The 14,733-nt window shown below is 33.1% G+C and overlaps 1 protein-coding gene across 1 annotated transcript in view; it reads right to left on the bottom strand.

Moving 5' to 3' along the window:
- Nucleotides 1-8,735, bottom strand: part of LOC132754142 (zinc finger protein with KRAB and SCAN domains 7-like) — a 48,752-nt gene extending 40,017 nt beyond the window's left edge. The window contains exons 1-3 of the mRNA XM_060744737.1: nucleotides 8,638-8,735; nucleotides 1,634-1,896; nucleotides 954-1,110 (exon numbers count right to left, since the gene is read on the bottom strand). Of these exons, the coding sequence (XP_060600720.1) occupies nucleotides 954-1,110; nucleotides 1,634-1,723 (247 nt within the window). The 5' untranslated portion in view covers nucleotides 1,724-1,896; nucleotides 8,638-8,735. The remainder of the gene's footprint in view (nucleotides 1-953; nucleotides 1,111-1,633; nucleotides 1,897-8,637) is intronic.
- Between the last annotated feature and the right edge of the window lie 5,998 nt (nucleotides 8,736-14,733).

The following is a 14,733-nucleotide window of genomic DNA, read 5'->3' as shown; positions in this document are numbered from 1 at the left end:
TCAAAAAAGGGCCATAATTCTGTCAAAAACCTTGACAGAGTTATGTACTCTTGTCTGTAGATGGAGGTTATGATGGTGAACAAGTATGGTAAGTTTCAAAGCCATACTTGTAATACTTCTGAAATAAAGTGGGGTGGTACGAAAAACTTAACCAAGGTGTGACGCCAACGCCGACGCTAACGCCGACGCCGGGGCGAGTAGGATAGCTCCCCTTTTCATAGAAAAGTCGAGCTAAAAATGTGACCACTAGAGTGTTCAACAAGGTTTTTCAATATTTGGGCAGTGTGACCTAGTTTTTGACCCCAGGTGACCCATATTCAAACTTGACCTAGAAAGTATCAAAACAAACTATCAGACCAATTTCCAGGATACTTGGATCCAAACAGTAGCCACTAGAGTGTTAACAAGATTTTTCTATATTTTTAGCAAGACAAGCATCCTGACGAAGTTTGATGACAATTGTGTCAAAAATGTGACCACCAAAGTGTTCACAAGGTTTTGTTTTTTTTTCATATTTGGGCGTTGTGACCTAATTTTTGACTCCAGGTCACCCATATTTGTACTTGACCTAGATCAGCAAAACAAACTTTCAGACCAATTTCCAGGATATTTTTATCAACACAGTAGCCACTAGAGTGTTAAGATTTTTCTTTTTCTAGCTCCTGTGACCGAGATGACCCATGTTCGAACTCATCCGAGAAATTACCTAGACAAGCATCTTGACCAAGTTTGATAATGATTGTGGCAAAAATGTGACCACTAGAGTATTAACGAACAAATGTGGACGGATGACTGACAATCAACGATCCTAAGAGCTCACCCTGAGCAAGCTCAGGTAAGCTAGAAAAAAATCCTGATTCTTTAGATATCATATTCCTTCAAAAAACGAATCCTAGCTAGCTGGATAGCTTCCTCACATAAGACTAAAGTCTTAGGTCCCCATTTCTACTTACATTTGAGACAGAAACCAAGGAATTGCGATTTAACATCTTCATTATCTTCCAGGAAAGACTTGCCCGACTCTGACCCTATATGACTGAGTGTCCCGTCAGCAACACTTGCTGTTAGAATGATGGATTCTTCATCAGTGTGGGCAGCTAGTTGTTCCACCTGAAACATGATAAACCAAAACTCATAAAATATAAGCTTTTATCACATATCCAAACATGTACCTTTTTTAATTTCTTAATAATTGGCACTAAAGTGCATATAATATGCAAATTTATATGAAATGTAATTGTGTGCCATTATATATTTTAACTGATGTAATGTTAATTTGATTTAATTTTGAGTTAAATAACAAAAGAATCTGTCAATGAGAGATTTCCAAACATTTGTTTATTATGAGATCTTTCAAAGGGACCTTGACTGTCAGCCTGCATGGCGTCAATGATTCGGCACAACACCTTTTTGAGTTTATTATTTGAGCCAAGTTTGAAGAAATTCCTTGAAGGTGTACAACTACAAGATTTACACATAATTGTCTGACATATTGCCTTAAAGCGTGACCTTGATTCGACACAGAGGTGACATGGGTTCTGCACATCACCTTGTTCAGACAATTGAATATTTGCGCAAAATTTGAAATTTTTTTAAAGGGGTATTGAAATTATAGTGAATACACACTACTTACCAACTGCTGTATTTGATTTTTCACAACTGCTTTCAGGATAACTTTGTAGCCAGGAATGTCTTTGATAACGTCTAAATCTGGAGCAGTCATCTTCGTCTGGATTGTGTCACTTTTTAGAGTTCAGAAAACTATCAGGTCACTAGTTTATGATAACAGTATGGAAATATAATTTGATTGTGTCTTTTAATGAGTTGAATTGTTGTGTCACTTCTTAAATTGGTAACTTGTTAACAGAAATTGTAATGAAAGTTGTGTCAATCCACCTGAAATTAGAGAAAAGTTTGTTAGTGATCAAACCTAAAACTGAACAAGAGGGGCACGATGGTCCTGAGTCGCTCACCAGAAACAACTGCTTAATTATCCATTGTCAATATTTTCTAATATTAAATTTGGGCATAGAATATGTTTAAACAATAATTTGAAACAATGCCAATACCTGGGGCATTTAAGCTTTAGCTTAAACGAGGCCAATCAAATTAATATGAGCAAACTTGCTAAAAGACTACCTAAGAATGCTACAAAGTTTGGTGACCATCAATCAATTATTTCAGTAGGAAATGATGTTCAAAGGTTTTTCTATTTTTGGCTTTAGTGGCTCCTAAAAGGGGCTAATCAAATTAATATGAGCAAGTCAAACTTGATAAAAGAGTACCTAAGAATGCTAGAGACAAAGTTTGGTGATCATCCATCAATTAGTTCTGTAGAAATAGACGTTTATCAGTGATTTTTTTCCCTGTATTTTACAGCCGAATAAAGGCTGTTTCCCCTAGCTCAAAATAGGTATATTTTCCCTTAAAAAAGCCAATTTTTCCCCTGAAATGCCCTGTGCACTTTTTCACCAGAAACATGACTCAACAGCATCTGACTTATTATATCAGCTAGAAGACAGAAAGCTGTCCCTTTAGCCTCTGATTTGTACCATGCATGTTAAATTGAATTGAAATTGAAAATTTTATTGAATGTGTGGGTAAATTCCATTCTCACTTGTTGGAATTTGATTTTCCCCATTTCTGATTTATCGCGCTATAATTTCCCCTTCAGAAAGCCACAGGTTGTTTTGAAAATTGGGAAAAAAATCACTGTTTATAGGTATTTCTATTTTTAGCTTTAGCAACCCCTCCAATCAAATTAATATGAGCAAACTTGATAAAAGACTACCACAAGAATGCTACAGACAAAGTTAGGTGATCATCCATGCCGTTTTATCACACTTTCATATGAAGATTGAACTGCGGTATTTGTAATTTCACTGGTAAGTAGGAATGGACTTCAGAGATTATTTCCAGGATTTTGGGAACATGACCCATACCCAAGGAATTGAGAATTTCAGCTGTGTTTTGTTAACAATTGGGAAAAAATGCGTGACTGAAATTTTGCAGTGATTAAATGTATGCAAACAATTACTGTCTATGATGGAATCTTCAAAGATTTAAGCACTATTACAGTGAACCAAAGATTTTTTAATTTTTATTAAATGTTTATTTTGTAACTTTCAATTGGGAATTTTTTCCTGTGAATTGGGAAAACAATATACTATTTTCAATTGGGAATATGACCCAATAACAGCTATAAAATAAGCCCAAAAAAATCACTGGGACTTTTTAAAGTATCTTTATTTAAGCCTACCATTAACAAGATATGTTTGTAAAACATGTAATTGTATGCCCCCTATCGGCAGCCAATTAGTCATGTGGTCAGGTTATTATGCATGACTTCTGACCCAGTGTGCAAACAATTAATAAGGGTTATCTAGTATCTACTGGTCATGACTAGTCACAAGGTAATAAATATTGTGACCCCATAGGTTGTGTGCAGCAATTTAAGTTATTACAAATCTTACCAAATAATATATGCATAAATTTTATGAATCATGGAGGCCTCATTAATGACAGCCAAGTTGTTATATTACATAAGATCTTCAAATGTGTATACCAAAAGCATTTTTAGTTTAATTTAAAAATATCAACCAAGGCAACTTGAGTTGTTGAGTTATTGATCAGAAACCGCATTAAGTACAAGATCAATATTACATTGACCCCTTGACCCCAAAATCAATAGGGGTCATCTACTGGTCATGACCAATCACCATACCAAGTTTGAAGTTCCTAGGCCTAAGCGTTCTTTAGTTATTGATCGGCAACCGTTTTTACCTACATGGTCAATGTGACCTTGACCTTTGACCCCTTGACCCCAATATCAATAGGGGTCATCTGATGGTCATGACCAATCACCATACCAAGTTTGAAGTTCCTAGGCCTAAGCGTTCTTTAGTTATTGATCGGAAACCGTTTTTACCTACATGGTCAATGTGACCCAGTGTCTATTCTAGGACGCGTGATTGCGCGATTCACGCTAGTATTTCACAGATCGCTGAAATTCAAAATCATGTGCGTGAAAATCGCGCATCTATAAAAAAAGTTTATAAAATCGTTAAACTTCCATCCTGCATTATATTTGGTTGTTTTGTTTACATTTACACCGGAAACCGAAGGGAAGTAACTGTAAGCTCATTATAATAATTTAGTACCGTATGGTACGGGTTACGTGAGTTGACGGAAATTCACGGAATGTTCCGTACCGACCGGAACTAGTGTTCTAGGTCTGACAGTTGATCGCCATTTTTGTGTAGTAAATATTCAAGAAAAATGAGGCAATTCCTAGCATGGCTACAATCTAGACGTGAAAGATAGGTCAGGGCTTGACAATAACTTTTTTTAGGGGTAGTCAGAAGGACTACCTACTTTGAGGATCAGGTAGTCCTTGGCAAATCTAGGTAGTCCTCATTGTAAAACATAAAAAAATATTTCTTATTATATTTAAATGCATTTTGAGTGTATATATCTAAAGATAAGAAAACAGTAGCATGAGATATTAATTTTGCATGAGATGTAGGTTCCGGCTAGCCTCTGAGCTCTTCAAAGTCATCATCAACAATTTTTTTACATATTTTTGTTATAAAATATGGCAGTGTGACACACAAAAGTCATAAGGTTTTGAAAGGCCAGACATTACCTACAGGTACAGGGTTCTAGCCAGAAATTACTAGTGTGTTGCAAATAAAATTGCTAGGCAATCAGCTCAGTTTATATTATTGACAGCTCATAGGGAAGGGGAGAATATATTGGCAATATGAGCTAAATAAGTATCTGTCAGTTTTAAATTTATGTACTACCTGGCTTTTGTATTAAAAAAAATATTTCAATAGAGCTTACAAATCTACTTTCAGGTATAGATAATGTTTGACCTTTTAGATGTGTTTTTAAATTCAAAACATAAGTAAAAAGCTTGGACAAGAACAAAAAATGTTTGTCTTTACTCTAATTGATTTATTCTACAAACTTATTTTGTCAGACATAAACCAACAAAATATCAGAATAACAAACTTTTACTAGTGCTAGTAATTCAGTTATTTAACTGGCAGGAGATTTAAATAGGGACATTGGATTAATATCTGTTGTCCCTGATTTAAACACGAAATTAGAAATGTAAAGCCATTTTTAATCAAACTATATTGCCTTAGTTTTTTATGCCTAGGGTATAAGTATTTGTTAACTTTTTTTTATTCATATACATGTATTGGCATTATTGCTTATATTTCCTTTTACATGGTTGAGAAGTGCTTACAACATTGTGAATTAAGTTATGGCAAAGACAATTACAAATACTTTAGAATATTTCTTTTCTCTTTTTTAAAGAGTTTTAAACATTTTTCTTCTCTTTTTTTATAAAGAGATTTTTTCCCAATCAATAATTTCATGTCCGAATAAATTACATCCGAAATTAGATCTATTTCAGACAACACGTTTATTTTGGTTATCATTGTCAGTGTGAATTACATCAATCATCAAATCATATTCTTTTAAGTTTAAACCCTTGAATAGGTTCCAATATGAGCAAATATTTTCATTGAAATGTTTAATAGACAAAGAATTCTATTGAAGTATGCTGGAAAAATCGGCAATTAAGTTGGACTTCCGGTTTCATTTTTTTGCAAGTTTATAGAGATTAAATAGAATCTATTATGCGTCTGCTATGACTGACACTGATTGACAGGTTTATTGAGAAAGTATGCGACATGCTTGGATAGATAAAATTGGTTTGTTTATTTAATAATGATATTGATTTATTAAGGGATGTCGAGAGATTAACAGATGACGCAATTATACCTCAGTGCCTGAAGACATGTCGTGCGCTTAATGTTTACAATCATTAGTGACCCAACGGCTAATTATTTACTAGTAAGATATATTTATCTTTCGTTTTGAATCATAGCCTAAAAAAATGTTATTTTATTAATTATTTTTAGTGAATTTAGAGACATCAGGTCACTGAAATTTTGAGTAGCCCGACGGGATACCCAGCTTGGAAACTCGGGTAGTCCTTGGGGAAAATTGGTAGCCTCGGGCTAACGGACCATCGTTAGTGTCGAGCCCTGTAGGTCTATTGTTTGTAATTTCAATCCCTTAATAATCAATCGCGACAGTTCTATAATGATTTGTTTTCGTAAAAAAAATTAAGGGGGGACAACTTCTGCTGCCTTAGTTTTAATTATTTAATCGGTTGAACGCCTCAGTTTAACCTTTATGCAGACGATTTAACATTGTCAGTTTATATTGGCACCCCTTGATTTTGAAAATCGCCCCCTTTTTTGAAATAGAGGGGGGAAAATCACCCCAAATTTTGAAATCCTAGAATAGACACTGGTGACCTTGACCTTTGACGCCAAAATCAATAGGGGTCATCTGCTGGTCATGACCAATCAACATACCAAGTTTGAAGTTCCTAGGCCAAACCGTTCTTTAGTTATCACTTGGAAACCATTTGGACCGACGGACCGACAAATGCAAAGCAATATACCCCCTCTTCTTTGAAGTGGGGGCATAATAATTGATGCTTTCTTTCAGTTTTATAAAATCTTTAATTTTTTCAGATTAAAACAGAAAACAATGTTTCCAATAATTATGCAACTGTTTTGATAATGATTATTGTTCAAGATTCTCAGCATATTTGAATAGATGTTTATTTAGCGTTTACAACGTCGAGTCCAAACATTCTAGGTGGTCCATGTGCTGTTGGCTAGCAATTCATTATAGCTCAAAACAGCCTGTTTTACTTAGGATATTCTTCTCAACAAAAAGAACCAGGGCTCAACAAATCAACTCGTCCCCTCGTAAATATGAGTAAAAATTGAATCCGGATGAGTAAATCTCCTGCAGGACGAGTGAAATTTCTAGCAGAAAATAATCAAAATTCAATTCAATTCTTTTGAAACCATTTTTCAAGTTTCACTAGTAAAACAGAGCACGAGATAATTCCTGTAATATATGGTCACCCTTGAATATTTGGGTTTGATCCTTCAAAATTTTGTGCGGCTGATCATTGACCCTCGAGTTTCAGTCTACTGAACACCCTGCAAAATTTTGAATCGTTGAAGGAAAAGTGAATATGACTTGTTATTATATTAAATAGCGTATTTAACGTTTAGCGTTCATTTCATACCAAACAAATTCTAGAAAAGTTAGTAAGTTCCAGAGCAATAATTTCCATTGTAAGCCGAGGTTTTAGTGTTCTCCAGTCTCTATCTTATATAAAATAAAAATCTAAAAGTAAATCTTTCTCATATTTTGAATTATGAGGCATGGTCTTAGTGCACTAGCAGCTAGTATTTTGCACGGCACCCTTACAAAAAGTATTAACTTCTTGCCATTCAAAGGCTTCATTACTGGGCCACCAAAATTTTAAAGTCAGTGGTCCAAGTGGCCGCCAAGCATAAATGGTTAGATTTATCCCTGATATGTTATGTGTTGAATCGGTAGTAATAGAATGCGAAATGGACTCCATTTCGCGAAATGAACTTTTCGACTACGAAATGGACATTTGTCTCTTTAATTTTGGTTTAAGTGTACTATTTAATATCATTTTTAATAATGAACAAGTGATATATGACATAAAATTACGATTTAAACAATTTTGTTAATATTTTTTTCATTATTTATGCTTTTACATTTGAAAATAATCGTATAATAATGCCACATAGTTCAGTGTTTTATACATGGTCTTTCAAATAGAAAGATTCTATTTTATATTAGATCATATGTTTAACCTGGGACAAAAATATTTTTGTCGTCCCAGAAATAACGTAAGTGAATAGAAAAGATACCCTTTGTGACATGTCAGTTACACCATAATTTGTAAAGCAAATGTCCATTCCGTAAGCGAAAACTCCATTTCGTGGCCGAAAACTCCATTTCGTAGAGGCCAGATTATTTTCAGAAATATTACTATAACATAGGAAAATAGTAATTTTAATTGGTTCAATCTGTAGTTTTATGTCATATGTTAAACATAAATTAATAAAAATAATATTACTCATCATGGTTAAACAAACAAATGTCCATTTCGTAGGCGGTAAGTTCATTTCGCGAAATGGAGTCCATTTTGCATTCTATTACAACCCTGTGTTGAATGTAAAGTCCATTTAGAGATCTATGCATTTTCTTACAAAGAAAGGTGTTAACAAGTAACTTGAAGTGATAATTGGTTAAATTTGAGCTAATACGAGTGTGAAAAGTTTTTACAAGGAAAGCAAGTAAAGGTTCAGTCAAACAAACAAGAAAAAGTGACTGTCTGGAGTAACTGGAAATTTTCATTCTCTATCAAAATGGAACCCAAGGACTCCATTTGGATATTTTCAATATAACTGAGGAAGGTTCAAGGAAGACTGCAAAGTGCAAGGGGTGTAAAATTATAGTTAGTGCAAAGAGTGAGAGGCTAACAGACAAAAATCCTGTCACAGGTCTTTCGGAGTAAGGGAACAATGGAAATTTGAATTTTATGAAACCATAATTAACTCCCTTGGCATTTCTGAAAAAAATCATCATTTGGATTTCATAAAACGAGATAAGAAGAACATGTTACTATCTGAAAAGAAAGCAGATCTGTAAGAGAATTAAAAGAAACGTCATGGCTAAATCAGAAAACGTAAAACTACTTGATCGACTTACAAACATAATTAATTATCTTCGCCGCCGCGCGGCCTCTTTCTCCGCCATTTCTTTAAAGGGAAGTTACTCGTTCTAATCATTTCTATTCGCACTTAGTTATTTCGGGGTACGTTACGATACCGAAATCAACTTGATTTCGGTAAAGTTACCGAAATCAACTTTTCATTACCGAAATCAACTCGTAAAAACCAACCTAGTTAAAATATTGCTATTATTTCTTCATTATTTGATGAAAAATAGTGAAATAGACTTTCAGTTAAAAAATCTACTGAAAATATTTTATTTTAATGATGTTATTAACAAAAATGTAATTATTGAGTTACTTCCCTTTGTTCTAAACAACCCGTTATGTGTTTAGCATTACCGAAATCAACTCGTAAAAACCAACCTAGTTAAAATATTGCTATTATTTCTTCATTATTTGATGAAAAATAGTGAAATAGACTTTCAGTTAAAAAATCTATTGAAAATATTTTATTTTAATGGTGTTATTAACAAAAATGTAATTATTGAGTTACTAGCCTTTGTTCTAAACAACCCGTTATGTGTTTAGCATTACCGAAATCAGCGGTGAAGTTTAAATTATGTATATAATTAGTAGATAATAGATTAGATAACTCTAGTAGAGCTCTATTTTATAGACATATTTCTGTTTTTAAGTTTCAACCATATCTAAATATTATCAATGTTTGAACGGTTTTGTAAAGATCTCACTAGGTTAAGAGTATTATCACATAGATTGCACATTGACTCAGGTAGATGGACTAAACCAAATAGTACACCTTTAAATGATAGAAAATGTTTTTCATGTAATGTCTTAGAAGACGAATACCATTTCATATTAGAATGCAATGTATATAATGATTTAAGAAAAAGTCTGATTCCGCCATATTAGCATGTTATATATCTGCACGTGATTGTCGTGCATAACAATTTTCTAATCAAATCGTATTTTTAAAAAGCTATGATCGGACTATGATGGAAAAATAAAATACTCTGTAATATGAGTTAAAGATAATTATAAATTTTGTACATGTTTATGTTTTATGAAGAAAAAATATCCAACTTCAACCAGAAGTTTATGATTTTCTATTATAAATTTGAATACAGATATATAATTCGACTGCTCTGAAAATGTTCCATAAAAATTGTATAATGTATCAGGCAGTAAAATTGGAAAGTTTGTGTCTTTCTTTTATTGAACAGTTAAACTTATTTTAGTCATTTATTTAAATGTTTAATACGAAATAAACAGATGGTTCATTATAATCTTTTATCTTTAACATACATTGTATGTCAACTGTACCTCCTGTCTTAATTACTTCACACCTTACTTAATACAGTAATACACAGCATGTCATATCGTACAAGTTACAACATTTCATAATTGAAATTTGTCAGTATAAAGTGTTCCATTTTTTTTTCATCATATAAATATATACCAGTCATTCCATAAATTTATGCTGTTTACAGATATGAAATTTAAAATGATTTTAAATCGATCAACATAAAATCATGACTTAACACTTTTTCAATAAGTAGAATATGTAGTTAAGTATCCGGGACATCAAAAAATTGCATACATTTTTGGAACAACTGATAGGCAATTTGGTAATAATAATATCAAAGCACCTTGTCTCATATACCGAAATGTTTTCTACGGAAACGTTTAGCGACCACCCCTACAAATTAGTTAAAACAGGTCTTTTGACAATTTATTTAATATAAAATTATATTTTTACCAGCTTAATAGATCTGAAATATTTATAATATAGAACTATAAAAAAAGTCTTTTGATAAATATTATATAGGGATGGTCGCTATACGTCATTTTATATTAATGTATTTTTTGTCTTAATGGAGACAAGCAGCTTTAATTTCATGTAAAAAAATTATGTCTAATTATGTTGTTTGGATACTTTAAAGTTTCCATGCGCCGATGTATATTAAAAGATTGCGGTTAACAAGTATGTTATGTCAACTAACACCTCCATTGTCCGAGCACGTGTATGCTTGCTCCTTATTAGTAAAGGTGTTATGATGAATGGCTACCGCTACGTCTTTTTATTTTAATCAAATCATAATTATTGGATTTAAATTAAATACTGTGATAATTTCCAATCAACTATTATAATAGTGATCTAAATTAGGCGGATAACTTCAAACACAGTTTTGTTTAATCTTGTATTTTGAAATCATTATAAGAAACATCAAAGAGATGATACGCTGCAATGTTATCTGACTAAACATTGAAAATAAGCGATATGAATTCAAAGTTTAAAACTCACTCAAATACCTTTTTCATAGACTTCTGAAATTCATGCAAATATTTTAGGTGTTGTTCTCATCTTTGAAATGAAATCTGATTTGATTGATTTTATATTAATTAATTAAACAAGATCTATATGAAAATGTTTATTTTAACTTTTACAAGCCGATTTCGGTATGGTAACATATATTTCGGTTCGAAGTAATCTTGATATATAGGTATTTGTTTCTAATTTCATAATTATTAATTATTTCGAACTGATTTTTTGCATGAAAGTCAAACTAAACCTATTGTAATAGATTATAATGAAAAAATTATAAATAAGAACGCTTAAGTGTGATTTAACAAGTCGATTTTCGGTATTGTAACATATATTTCGGTTCGTGACAAATTATGGAATAATCTTGATATTTAGTTATTTGTTTCTAATATCATTATTAATGATTATTTCGAACTGATTTTTTGCATGAAAGTCAAACTTAACCTATTGTAATATATTATAATGAAAAAAATATAATAAAACGCTTAATTGTGATTTTATAAGTTGATTTCGGTAATGAAAAGTTGATTTCGGTAACTTTACCGAAATCAAGTTGATTTCGGTATCGTAACGTACCGGTTATTTCGAACCAATTTATGGAAGTTTATTACATAAAGACATTATTTAACACTTTTAAAGGGACAGAACAGTTCTAAAAAATCTCACTTTCTAAATATCTTATTTAAAAAAAATATATGTATTCCTGCAGACTTATATCATAATCCCTAAACATTGTTTCTTCTTCTTTTCTTCTTCTTCTTCTTCTTCTCCTTCTTCTTCTCTTCTTCTTTTCTTCTTCTTCCTCTTCTTTTCTTCTTCTTCTTCTTCTTCTTCTTCTTCTTCTTCTTCTACTTCTTCTTCTTCTTCTTCTTTTATATATAGTTACGGCTTTCAACCATTTACTGAACATAATGATGGCCATGATATGCCAGTAATAGTGATACCTCCAGAGCTTATCAGTAAACCCAAGACGGTCTTGTAAATTAATAATGTTAGGTGCAAAACTTTTTACAACTTAAAAATGAAATCTTAATTGTCTACAACGTGGTCTTAGTTTTGGTGCAGATGAAAGATAATTAATAACTTAAAATAAACACGAGAAATTGACTTGGAGCAATTAAATTTTAAGTGGGTGCAGCCTTGAATCCATGCAGACTCTGTCCATGCATACTCTGTGTGAGCACTGGCTATATTCTGAGAAAGAGCTGCACGTGGAGAAATAGTTTAAACATATATAATTAAGCTCGGATGAAAAACAAGTTCTCACAACGTGCGCAGGCCTATACTTTATAAGGATTGCAACTTAAACGATGAAATGATGTTGGTAATGGACTACTGTAAAGAGCATATATTGAGTCTTTCACCATCCATCATTATATACATGTTATTAATGCATTTACAATAAATAGATACAAGAATGAACGAAAGCTATATCATTCTTATAAATGCCTTTTATCTGGGACATAATATAATTATGACATTATAACTCAGTTTTTGATTGCGCTAGAAAAAAAAGAATGCCTATGTCGTTTTTAAAGATCCTGTAATTTTTTATGGTTTTATATCATAAATATAATGCTCAAATGAAGATTTATCAATATTTAAGCATTATTTGTAAAGATATTACCAAATTTACATTTCATGTTAATAAAGGGAGGTTATAAGAAATTTATTTTCTATGAAGTCTAAGTCATTTTTTTTTTCAAAAAGAAATGGATGCATATAGTTTAATGATTAAATATAATGTGGACAAATATTTGCAGTACATATTTTACATATTCTTTGATGTTTGAAAATTGTTTTAGAAGCATAATTATATACATATATAAAATTTCACTAGTGTGGTTACAACCTCTTCTCACTTCCCCTCGGAGCGTGCACGTCGCTGAGAAGGCACAGGGCATCGGCAGAAGATTTTCAACTTGGCTGGTAGACAACTTTAACGTAGCATTCAACCGTGGGCGTTAACTACGGAATCCTACTTCGTCACTTCTGCGGACCAGCTGCCGATGTCCTGACTAATGCCGAGGGGAGTGGCCCTACAAAGTAGGCTGAGACGACGAGGATGGTGTACTAGGGTGCGTGAGCCCCTATTCTTGCATATCAGACTGGCGTTTCCGTTAGTTTTACCCATGCCGGAAATTTCATCTGGCATGGGGGGGTTCCAGATGAGTCGCGTGCTGTACAATGGCACGATAAAGATGACGTCATTTTACCGTTATGAATGATTTTGTAATTCATACGCTGTTGAATGAAAGTAGTTACGGTTTGTAATGATATAAATTTTCATTGAAAATAAAGATAAAGAATTTAAAATATAATGGAAAATGGTAGAATATGCAAGAAAAAATATCTGACATATGTTTGCGGTTCGGTTTGGAATATCCATCCCTCGGTCACCCGCCCATGGGCGGTAACTCGGCAAGCCTCGTTACCGCCCAATGGGCGGGTCACCTCGGGACGGATATTCCGATCCGAACCGCAAAATATGACAGATATTATTAGTACAGATAGACAGTAAGGCCGGCCTATAGCTGGCACCAACAGCACGCCCGTTTAACTCACAACGAGTGAAAAATGTCCATCGGTAAAAATGTAGTGAGCAACTTCCGTTCCTCGTTGTGAGCACCCATCTATGACGAGTGACACGATAAACAAGGTGAGTTTTTCATAATTTTTGAAGATTACAGACATTTATGTAAAAATATCGGAATGCAGTTAGCTAGCGATGTGTTTTCCAAGTATGCACATGTAAAGATATTGCCTGTTGGTGGACAATTTGATGGAAGTACCGTGCGACGCAGCCACTTGGGGTAGCTGGAAAACTGGAGACAACTTCTCTTTGGAACTAATTTAACATTGAAAACGTCGATTCTGGTGACGCTTTGTGCATTCTAACCTAAAACAGATGCCCACAAGTCTTCAGCGTACATTTTTTTCTGAAAGTCTTCGTAGAAACGAAGATATACTCTTTTTTGCTTTAATCCTCGTTGTGAGCACCATAACCTCGTTGTGAGCAAAACAAGCGCAGTGCTTGTCTGGTTTTAATATGTAATTCAAATGGCAAGAATACAATTTTCAATCTACCAAAAGCAATCAAAACGTTTTTGTACAATAGTTTTTCTTTGCAATAGTTCTTCTTTTTCTTTTTTGAAAATTATTCTTCATATTCACAAGTCATCAGATTAACAGAAGAACTAATCAGTGGAGGTAAATCGGGTATTTTATTTCGTATACTCTAGTGTGGCACGAGTGAACATCACGGGGTGTTTATGAATATTTCAACAATTTCACAATCTGTGTGATACACACATACATGTGTTTATCCTGAGCTGAAGACTGACCAAGTTATGTAAAACAAGGACTATCACGGTAAGTTGACAATGCCTCTGAAGTGGTGCTTTGTTCCTTTGATTTATGGACCAGATAGATTATTTGTTTTTGGACAATTAGATCTTCAATGTGAAGGTAATTCAAGGTCAAGGTGAAATAAATATAGGTCAGTTGGAAGGTCTTGTCCAAAGGGGCATTGTGTCCAAATATGAATTAATTCCACTTACTTATAAAGAAGTTATGACTAATGTTTAAGTTTTTGGATGTTCTAGAAGGTTATTCACGGTACAAGGTAAAAAAATACAGATCAGTTTGAAGGTCTTGCCTAAAGGGGTGTTGTTTCAAAATATGAGTAGAATCCGTATACTAATAAGGAAGTTATGACCAATTTTTAAGTTTTTGGACAATTTGACCTTCAAGGTGAAGGTCATTCAGGGGTCAAGGTCAAAAGAAT

This window comes from Ruditapes philippinarum, unplaced genomic scaffold, assembly GCF_026571515.1.
Source record: "Ruditapes philippinarum isolate M1 unplaced genomic scaffold, ASM2657151v2 ctg1063_1_1_1_1, whole genome shotgun sequence".
Taxonomy (NCBI): domain Eukaryota; kingdom Metazoa; phylum Mollusca; class Bivalvia; order Venerida; family Veneridae; genus Ruditapes; species Ruditapes philippinarum.
This window is presented reverse-complemented; position numbering and strand designations above follow the sequence as displayed.